The 10805-nt window shown below is 62.0% G+C and overlaps 1 protein-coding gene across 1 annotated transcript; it reads left to right on the forward strand.

Annotated features, from left to right (window-relative positions):
- The first annotated feature begins 7689 nt into the window (after window positions 1-7689).
- On the forward strand, window positions 7690-8820 carry LOC141954952 (E3 ubiquitin-protein ligase PHF7-like). Its single transcript, XM_074895050.1, has 3 exons — window positions 7690-8256; window positions 8373-8535; window positions 8621-8820. Exons 1-3 carry the CDS (start codon window positions 8096-8098, stop codon window positions 8642-8644), a joined length of 348 nt encoding a protein of 115 aa, XP_074751151.1. The 5' UTR covers window positions 7690-8095; the 3' UTR covers window positions 8645-8820.
- The last annotated feature ends 1985 nt before the right edge of the window (window positions 8821-10805 follow it).

Raw genomic sequence — 10805 nt, forward strand, 5'->3', positions numbered from 1 at the left:
TGGAGAACCCTCACACCACTGCAAGGTTCACCAGCGAGTCCCCGGGGACCCATTTCTGGCTGCCCGGCCCCAGTCCCCACTGGTGGGGCTCGCTGGGGGTCTTGCTGGGTCCTTCCTGGGGGGCAGCCCTGCCGAGGGGGAGCAGAGCTCTGACCGGAGCTCTGTGCCCCCGGGGCTTGTTGTGTGCCACTAGAGGATCCTCCGTGATACAAGGAAAGGATCACCTGCTTTGCAGCGTCTGTAGTTACAGCAACTTATAACGATTGCTGAATATTGCTTGATCATCCTGCTTGCCCTGACTGCTCTGCGGAAGCTTTCCAAGGACTGCGGCGTTCGTCAAAACAAAGCGGTTTTCTGTGGAAACTCACCAAGAACTACAATGTTCGGCAAAAGTAAGAGACACGTCCTTGGAAAGCAGATGGGTTCCAGCACGTGTAGAATATATAGGGACAGTAAAAACTAACCACAGAATCACTCAGGTTGGAAAAAGACCCTTGGGATCCTCGAGTCCAACCATCAGCCTGACTCTACAAAGGTCTCCCCTACCCCATATCCCCCAACACCTCATCTCAAAGACCCTTAAGCACATGCAGGGATGGCGACTCCACCACCTCCCTGGGCAGCTTGTTCCACTCTCTCATCACTGTTTCCGTGAGATTTTTTTCCTCATGCCCAGCCTGACCCTCCCCTGCTGCAGTTTCCAGCCATTCCCTCTTGTTCTGTCCCTGATCCCCTGGGAGCAGAGCCCAGCCCCAGCCTCTCTGCAATGTCCCGTCAGGAGCTGCAGAGAGGGATGAGGGCTCCCCTCAGCCTCCTCCTCCTCGCACTGAACACTCCCAGCTCCTTCCATGGCTCCTTCCATCTAAAAGCTGTGGTTTCACATAAGATAGAGGTGATAAACCAGCTGGAACCGTTCCTGTTGTTCAAGAAATTGGCTGAGAGAATCTGTGCGTGCTCTGAGGAGAAGTACAAGGGGAGGAGGACGGTGAGCCTTCCTCCCAAAGCCCCCGGAGACGCCCCCCAGGAGGCAATGCCCAGGCGCAAAGAGAACACAAACTGCGGACACCGGCCTCTAGAGCGAAGGCAGCCTGACTCCTGCATATGGATATTTGTGAGGTGTAATCCAATGAACATGGAGAGTCACCCTCTGTCAGTATTTGGTCAAATGTGCTGTTGGGGCACAAACTCTGTGAGGTGACACGGGGGGACCCCCAGGCCACCCCTGTCTTTATAGAGGCATCCCAGGACAGTGGGAGACCTGGGGCACACACGGGAGCGGGGGCCCAGGACACTCCCCAGCCCCATAGAGAGGTCCCAGGACATTTGGGGACACAGCGGGGGTGACACCGGGAGAGCAGAGGACCACCAGGCCAGCCCCTGTTCCCAGCAGCAGGGTCCCAGTGGGGTCACTGGGCAGAGTGGGGGGACTGGCCACTGCCTGGGGATCCTGTTGCTTTTCCCAAAGGAGGAGGGGGGCAGTTGTGGACTGATCTGGGGGGACAGCACTGGGGGCGGTGTCAGAGGGGGGAGTTTGGGTGCTGGGTGGTGGCACCTGTGGGTTTCCCGGTGTCCCCCTTGGTGTCACTGGTGGGGGACAGGGACACCACGCTGTACTTCTGGACGCTGCCAATGACAGCGGCACTGGGGATCGTGGGTGCCGCTGGCACCAGTTTGACCACAGGCTGGTCACTGGGGACAGTGGTGGTGCCTGGGGAGGTGGCCGTGGGCACAGGGCTGGGGCTGAAGGTCATCACCTCTGGACAGGGGGACTGTGTGGGGCACGGGGACACGGTGGGTGCCCCTCGGAGTGGGTGGGACGGGCAAGGCCAGGATCCCCCACGGGGCCTGGCATGTGGCTCTGCACTTGCTGCGGGAGCAGCAGCCCCGGTGACGTGGGTGACACCAACCTCAGGGGGTGGCAGGAGGCTGAGGGCGTCCCTGCCTGTATGTGGGGGTGCCGATGTCACTGTGGCCGTGGTGACACGCCAAGGCTGTCCTGCACGTCTATGGAGATGCTGATGGCACCGTTGCCACGGTGACCCGCCAGTGGTGTCCCTGCCCATCTATGGGGGCATGATGTCACAATGGCCACAGTGACACGCCAAGGCTGTCCCTGCCCATCTATGGGGGTGTGATGTCACAATGGCCGCTGTGCCCCACGGCAACAAGCCTCTAACAAGGGTCGCTGGGTTCCAGCCGTGCGTCAGTGCGACCTGGGAGGTGAGGAGAGAGCAGGGCAGGGAAGGGGCTGGTCAGGGGCTGCTGAGGGAGGAGTGGGGGGTCCCACACCTCGGGGCGCCGGGGCTGTGCTGAGAGCTGACCTGCGCCCCGCTTCTCCCTCAGAGCCAGCCGAGGACCATCTGGGAGAGACAGCCCGGTGCTGCTGGGACAGGGACGCTCCCAACGCTCGTGTGCACTTGCACCATTTCTGAGAGGCGAGAGGAGGAGGCCCCCGACTCGATGGAGCAGGGTGAGAGCAAAGTTTCCCTCCCGCAGCACAGCAGAGGGGCTGTCGGGGGTCAGCGTGGGGCTGAGCGCGGTGGCAGGGGGAGGCAGTGCCTGCGATGCCCCTTCCTCGCCACGGCCCCCAGCCCTGCCCCTCAGCCCCTCAGGGTCGGAGCAGGGCCCTGGGGACGATCCCTCAGGGACGCTTCCCCCAGCCCCACAGAGGTGCTCATTCCCGCCGGCGTTTGCTCTCTCCCCTCCAGCGTGCATGCTGTGCGGCCGATCAGAAGAGGACCTGGATCTCTTGGGGGAGAAAATCAACATGCAAAATCTTTATGCCCATCTCTTTTGCGTGGTGAGTGCCCCGGGGATCCCTCCAGCTCGCCGAAAGAAACTCCCGGCCATGCTCTCCTCATCAGCTCCTTCTCTCTTCTCTTCTGTAGGTTTTTGCCAGGGAGCTTTTTTGCTGGCGGGATGAGCAAACAGGGCTGCTGGGATTTTTCACTGATGACAATCGCCGCGTAATCGAGCAGGCAGCGCAGAGGGTGAGGACCTTGAACGTATCAGGGAGATTTGTGTGAGGAGAGGTCTGGGGGAGCTTAGCCCAGAGCCCAGGGAAGAACTCCCAGCCCCTCCAAGCAGCCCCGGGACAAAAGCCTTGCTCCCAGCAGCTCCACAGAGCTCCAGCCCAGGAGCCTGGGGCGCCGGGCGGATCTGTGGGCTGTGGCCCAGCAGCGGCCACATGCTGCGCCCTGCCCGGAGGCGTGGGGCTGGCTGGGGAGGCCCTGAGGCTGCCGCTGACGGGCTCTTTCCAGCGATGCCTCGTCTGCGGGCAGAGTGGGGCCGCCATCACCTGCTGCCGGGAGGGCTGCGACCGCAGCTTCCACCTGCCCTGTGCCATCGAGGGTGAATGCGTCACCCAGTACTTTCGTCCGCACAGGTACCTCCTGTCCCCTCCTCGCCCCCCCCAGGGGAGGACGCAGCACTTCTCACCTCACCCATCCCTTCCCTCTGCCCCCCAGGTGCTTCTGCAGGGAGCACCGCCCAGAGCAGCAGGTGGAGGCGGCTCCGGAGGAGAACATCAGCTGCCTCATCTGCCTGGAGCCTGTGGGGGACAGAAAGTCCTTCCACACCTTGGTGTGCCCCGTCTGCAAACACGCCTGGTTCCACCGGGGCTGCATCCAGGTAGGAGCCGTTCCCTCACCCCCGGACACGGCAGGAGCTGGGCAGCACCAGGGTCTAACTCCTGCTCATTTGTTTCTCCTGCAGAGGCATGCTCTCTCTGCTGGCGTTTCCTTCAAATGCCCGCACTGCAGAAACCAAAATGACTTTCTCAAGGACATGCTCAGCATGGGCATCCGAATGCCCTTGAGGTTGGTGTCCTGCTGGCTCACAGCACAGGAGGCTGCAAGCCCTGTGCCGTGCCCGGGGCTGCCCCTGCAGTCCTGCCCCTCCGCTGTCCCGTCTGCCTGGGCTTCAGCTTCACGGAGGAGCTGAAAACCGGGCAGGGGGCAGGAGCAGGGCTGCCCTGCATCGGCCTCATGCTGGGGCAGCAGGGGCTCAGCCATTTCCCTTTCTCCATCAGACCTCCATCACAGGACAACCGGCCTCCTGTTGGAGCAGTACTTGAGAGGCACAGCCGCTGCGATGCCCGTGAGTGCCTGTGTCCCGGGGGCAGGGAGCACGCAGAGGAACGGGGGTAAGTTGCCAAAGCAGCACCCTGGGCTCTGCACGGGATCTCTGCCTCACTGAGACCTCGGAGCAGAAGGACTGAGAACAGGAGCTGTGCCGCACAACCCCGTGTGCGGCCACTTTGTCCTCACAGCCATGAACCCTTTTGTTCCCCAGGCCCTGGGAACTGCTCCTGTGCAGCTCCTGCGCTGCCGAGGGCACCCACCGGCGCTGCTCCAACGTCAGCACCGACAGGATCATCTGGGTGTGCGACAGATGTATTGTCCTGGGCAATGGTAAGAGGCAAAGCACCTTCATGCCCCTGGGCTGGGGCCAGGGCCCAGGCAAGGCCTGGCAGCGGGTGCCCAGGCTGGGCTTGGCAGAGCCTCTCTGCCCCAGGAGGGCTGGGGGCACCGCTCTGGCCTCTCCACTGTGGCCTCTGTGCCCCTGACCTTCCTGCTCCCCCTTACAGCCTCCACTGACAGCTCAGGGCTCGCTGGCTCTGGCACTGGTAGCGGGTCAGGATTGAGGCCATCCTACAGCTTGCCAGAACCAGAGAGCAGCAGCCCCAGAAGCAGTAGCCAGGTGGGATTGGGGCCGTCCAATGACTCCCCAGCACGTGAAGGCAGGAGCAGCTCCAGCTCACCTGCGCCTGACCACAGGGACCACCAGCCCAGAACATGCCGGGATAGAAGCCGCTCGCCAGTGCCAAGAGCTGAGAGCAGCACCCCCGTCCAGGCAGTGCTGGGGACGTCTCAGGGCTCCCCACTACCAGAGAGCAGACGCCCCAGCACCAGCGGCCAGGCAGCACTGGGGCCATCCCATGACTCCCCAGTGCTTGAGGGCAGTAGCAGGTCCAGGCCATCTGGGCCCCAGCACACACGACGCCGCTCCCGTGCTGAACGTTTGGCTCAGACACCCTACAGCCGGCCCAGAACACGCCAGGAGAGGAGACGCGTGCCAGCTCCAAGTGCTGAGAGCATCCCCCCCGGCCAGGCAGCGCTGGGGACGTCCCAGGGCTCCCCAGTTCCAGAGAGCAGCAGCCCCAGCACCGCCAGCCAGGTGGCACTGGGGCCATCACATGACTCCCCAGCTCCTGAGGGCAGCAACAGGTCCAGCCGCCGTGGGCCCATGCGGAGGAGGGACCAGTCCCGTGCTGAACGTCGGGCCCAAAACTTTTACAACTGGCGCGGACGCAGGCGCGGGACCAGCCGTGCGCCCTTCACACGTGCTGGCCTGGATCCCCCTCCACCAGCAGAATAAAGTTGTCTGTTAACCTCTGCCCTGGGAGATTCCACGCTCATCTGTCACCTTCCTCCTCCTCTCCCTTTCTCCAGGGGCAGCGTTAGGGGCCGGGCCCAGAGGGTTTCTTCCCCCGGGGCCTGGCAGCCCCTTGCCCAGCCCTCCCTCCTTGCGGGCTGGCCTTGGCCGGCTGCCCAGCGCCATGGCCGGGTGCTTCGGGCCTCGCTGGCCCCGCAGCCGGCTCAGTCTCCCCGGGGAAGGGTCACACCGGGGGCAAAGCTCCTTTTCCTTACGGGTTCCGCTCAGTGTCACTAGCAATTGTGATAAAACAGTAACAGTGAGGGAAAGTACAAAGGGGCGCTGCACCCTGTGATTGCTCACCACCCGCCCGCTGATACCCAGCCCCTTCCCAGCCAGCGATCCCCAAAAACCGAGACCCCGCACTCGCAGTCCCAGGTGCAGGAGAGAACCCCCCGCTTCCCAGCCGCCCCTCCTTGACACCCTGAGCACGACGTTACAGGAGATGGGACATGCCGCTGGCTAAGTTGGGGCTCTGGCTCTGCCCCCGCCGAGACCTTGATCTCTGACATCAACCCCTGTAGGATCAGCATTCTTCTCATGGCAAATCCCGTACGGAATCCAAAACACAGCGCTAGTCGAGCTACTGAGGAGAAAAATTAACTCTATCCCAGTGAAACCAGGGCAGGCTCCACCCCTTACGTTACACCATTTATATACCGTTCACGTCATGCTCAGGTTCCCAAGACATTCTAAGGAATCCCCGTCCCATTCCCTGCTCTCAAATGTGTCTCCACAGATCTCATTCCCTTCGTCTGTGGGCCACCCCTCCAAACTGTGCAGTGAGATCATTTAGCCCATAACTTTGGCTTCCATCTCTCAGGACAGGCTTTGCAGGCAGGAGGGATGAGGCGGAGTTGGCTCCGTCGGCGGAGCGGGTGACCTCGGGCTCAGCGGGACGATGGCGTGAAGTCTCTGCCACAGGCGGAGCTGGTGCCTCTGGCGCGGTCCCCGCTCGCAGTCTGCAGGGCGAAGGTGTCCATCTGCAGGGCGCTGCCGGGCACCAGGTGCTGCCATCAGTGCTGACCCTGCCAAAGTTCATCTTTTCTAGTCACGTCAGGCCGTTAGGGGAAGCTCTGTCAGCCGGAGCGATGACGCGATGCAAGAACAGCCTTAGTTGGCAGTTAACGTCATACAGTTCCATCCATCGGCTCTTTTCACCCAAAACCCAACCCTCGAGGCACACATCGCACTGCCGCGCCCTCGGCCCTTCCTGCAGGGCGCTCGCCCGCCTCTGCCCCCAGTCCCGGCCGGGGCCCGGCGTCGGGGTTTGCAGAGTGTGCGCGGGCTCTGTATTGGCCCTTTTCTGGGCCGCAGACGCTTCGTCTGACTGACACCGGGCCGTGGTGCGTTTCCCCCTGAAGCGGCTGCAGGGGAACCGCTCTCTGGGGCCTGCGGAGAGTGTCGGCTGGGGGCGGGAACGGCCAGAGGGGCTGCTGGCCCCGCCCCTCCGCTCCGCTGCCAATGGGCTGCTGGCCCCGCCCCCCCACTGCCAATGTCTCCTGGCCCCGCCCCTCCCTCGCTGCCGATGTCTCCTGGCCCCGCCCCTCCCTCGCTGCCGATGTCTCCTGGCCCCGCCCCTCCCTCACTGCCAGTGTCTCCTGGCCCCGCCCCTCCCTCGCTGCCGATGTCTCCTGGCCCCGCCCCTCCCTCGCTGCCGATGTCTCCTGGCCCCGCCCCTCCCCTCAGCCCGCTCCCAGCGGCGGAGGCGGCGGCAGCACCCGCGGAGGTTCCCGCCGGGGCCGGCGCTGGCGGGGGGGGTCGGCAGGCAGCGGCGGCGGGGCCGGGGCAGCGGCGGGGGGGGCCGGGACGCTGAGCCCCGGGCGCCGGCGGGGGGAGCGGGGCGGGGCGGGGCGGAGCGGGGCGGAGCGGCTCTCTCGCTGCCGGCGGCGGCGAACCGGCCGCCTTTGCCGGGCGGAAGCCGCGTCCCGGCCCCGCGCCGAGAACCGCCCCCCGCCCCCCGCCGGCCCCGCAGCCCCGGCGCCGGGAGGAGGCGGCGGGGAAACCGCTCCCCCCGCGCCCGGCGCCCTCCGCGGGAGCGAAGCGCCGCTCCGCCCGGCCCCCGCCGGCCCCCCCGCGGGCACCCCCGGGAGGAGGGAGCCTCGGCCGGCCCCTGCGCGGGAGCAGCCGCTCGGGGTGAGTACAGCGGCACCCCGGAGCGGCGGGAGCTTCGGGCGGGAGAAGGGCAAAAACCCCGAGAGGCGGCTTCCCCCCGCCGCGGCCCCGCGGCCTGTCCGGGCTCTCGTGGTGCTGAATTCCCGGGGAGCTGACACGGGGGGAGCGGCGGTTCGGGGCTGGAAGGCACCGTCCTTCAGCCCGCCCGGGGGAGCAGCGACCCCGGGCACTGGGGCCGCTTGAACCCCGTTTTGCCTCTCGCTGTAGCTCCCGAGCCCTGAGGCATCTCCAGCGGGGCCGTTAGTGCCAAAGGGCTTCGGGTGGGTTCCGCAGTGAGCCTGGCGCTGCCGGCACAGCCCTAAAGTCAGCGGCTCTGCTGTCAGAGGGCCGGGGCCGGGGCACTGGGAGCAGCTCCCCGTCCCTCCCCCGGCATGGGGCTGGGTATTTGTGGGGGGCCGGGAGCCGTTTGGTGGGTGAATCCCATCGCTAATGGCAGACAGAGCCCAGAGACAAACTGCCCGGGCTGCTGCTCCTGCCGGAGCTTATGGCAGAGTTTCCTCCCGTGAACGCCTCAGCCCGGGCAGCTCTGACCCAGGGGGTTTCTGTCACGGAGCGTGGACTGACAGGAACAGCCGGAGAGGACCTCAGAGGGCCTTGTCCACCCCTGCCTGGAGCTGATCTGTGCCAGAGGTTCTTCCGAACAGGGTTTGTGTCTGCCCTGGGTGCAGCAGGGTTCCTCACAGCCTGCAGGGAATTCTGGTGGGGTGCTGACCATTACCCAGCACTTCTCACCTCACCCATCCCTTCCCTCTGCCCCCCAGGTGCTTCTGCAGGGAGCACCGCCCAGAGCAGCAGGTGGAGGCGGCTCCGGAGGAGAACACCGACTGCCTCATCTGCCTGGAGCCTGTGGGGGACAGAAAGTCCTTCCACACCTTGGTGTGCCCCATCTGCAAACACGCCTGGTTCCACCGGGTCTGCATCCAGGTAGGAGCCGTTCCCTCACCCCCGGACACGGCAGGAGCTGGGCAGCACCAGGGTCTAACTCCTGCTCCTTTTGTTTCCGCTGCAGGGCCAGGCTCGGTACACTGCTTAGTTCCTTCAGCTGCCCTCACTGCAGACACAAGTGTGACTTTACCTTTGATATGCTCCTCATGGGCATCCGAATTCCCATGAGGTTGGAGAGCAGCAGCCCCGGCACCGCCAGCCAGCTGCCAGCAGAGTCCTCCTGCCCCTACTCAGTGCTCAAGGGCAGCAGCTCCAGCCCCCGTGGGCCCGTGCAGAGGAGGCACCGCTCCTGCCTGGAACATCGGGCCCAAAACCCTTTCAGCCGGCCCAGACGCTGAGGTGGGACCAGCCGTGCGCCTTCCCCGCGTGATGGCCCTGATCCCCCTCCACCGGCACAATAAAGTTGTCTTTTAATATCTACCCTGGGAGATTCCACCTCATCTGTCGGCTTCCTCCTCCTCTCCCTTTCTCCAGGGGCAGCGTTAGGGGCTGGTACCAGCCCCAGACTCCTCCAAGCAAGATGCCCGGAGGTATTTCTCCCTGACAGACATGTCCCAGACTGCCCTGGCCCTGCTGCAGGGATATAAGATCCCAGGGAGCACCCCCAGACTCCTCCAAAGATTGCACCAGGAATGTTTTGTAACTCATGAGGAAATCTCTCTCCTCCAGTATCCAACCAAGATTCCTCCCAGGCATGTCCTGGAGCCTTTTCACCCCTGCTTTAGGCAGGCATAATCCTGGGTAGCAAACCCAGACTCCTCCAGGGAAGATACCCGAGATGCGTTTTGTCCTCTAAGGGAAGGTTTTTGCTCCAGGATCCACCCGAGCCTCCTCCCAAGCGAATTTTGGGAGTCTGTTCACCTCTGCTTTTGTGAGGTCTAAGCCTGGGTGGCAGCCCCAGACTTCTCCAAGGAAGATAAACAGAGGTTTTTATCCCTGCAAGCATGCTCTCTTCTCTGGGATCTGCGCAAGATTCCTTCCAGACCCGTCCCAGACTGTCCTGAGCCCTGCTGCAGGGCCCTGAGGTCCCAGGGAGCAGCCCCACACGCGTCCCGGGATGTCAGCTGAGTTATTTTTTATCTGGACAGCCACATCGTGGGGGTTCAGTACATCTCCATGTTAATTCCAAATGTGAAAGAGATAACACTTGTGACTTTTTCTTCTAGTCCTGTCCCCAGAATATGCTGCTGTTCCCACAGCTCCCCCCAGCCAGCACCCCCATCCCGCCCCGGGGGGGTCTCCACAGCTCCCCCCACGCGCCCCCCACTCTCAGGGGAGCTGCCTCAGCGCTGCCCCAGGCAGACCTCGCCGTTACCCACCGGCAGCCCACAGCTCACACCCCCTCACACAGAAGAGGCCCCACATCCCCCCATCCCGACCCCGGTCACACACAGGTGCCCCCACACCCCCCACAGACTGGACCCCCCTTTCATCCCCGAATTTGGAGAAAATTTGAAGGGGATTTGATGGCCATCTGAACCATGGATCGTATTTTCAGCGCTATTTAAGACAAAAGGGGGTTGTGAATTACACCACTGTTCAAAGATACAGGCAGGCATTTCACCAGAGGGAGAAAATGTTGCTTCACTCACATGTGGTGACTACCGGCTCCAGTAACCCGGGGATTAGCGGGAAAGTGTTTCAAAAATTCGGCAATTCAGAAATTTATCAATTCCTCATAATCCTCATTTTTCTACAATTAGGCCTCATTTACAGGCTCCAAAAGCTCATTTTTAGACTACAAGATTTCATTTTTCAAAGACAATCCCTCACATTTAGGGCACAAAACCTATTTCAAGATCAAAAAGCACCATTATTTTCCTGATATTCCTCATTTTTCTACAATAAGGCCTGTTATTTCATTGCCCAAATCTTCATTTTTACACTCCAAGCATACATTATTCACAGATAATGCCTACTATACCCCATTTCATGGTGCAAAATCACGTTTTGTGTGAAAATCCTCATTTTTCTACAATTAGTTCTCATTTTTATGTTCCAAAAGCTCATTTTTATACTCCATGCATTCATTTTTCACAGATGATCCCTCACTTTTCGGGCACAAATCCCATTTCAGGGTGAAAAATCAAAATCTTTGTCTGAAAATCCTTATTTTTCTACAATTAGGCCTCATTTTCATGGTGCAAAATCTCTTTTTTTTTTATTCCAAGCATTCATTTTTCACAGACAATCCCACACATTTAGGGCAAAAAACCTATTTCAAGATCAAAAAGCACCATTATTTTCCT

Source organism: Athene noctua, unplaced genomic scaffold (genome assembly GCF_965140245.1).
Source record: "Athene noctua unplaced genomic scaffold, bAthNoc1.hap1.1 HAP1_HAP1_scaffold_42, whole genome shotgun sequence".
NCBI classification, from domain to species: domain Eukaryota; kingdom Metazoa; phylum Chordata; class Aves; order Strigiformes; family Strigidae; genus Athene; species Athene noctua.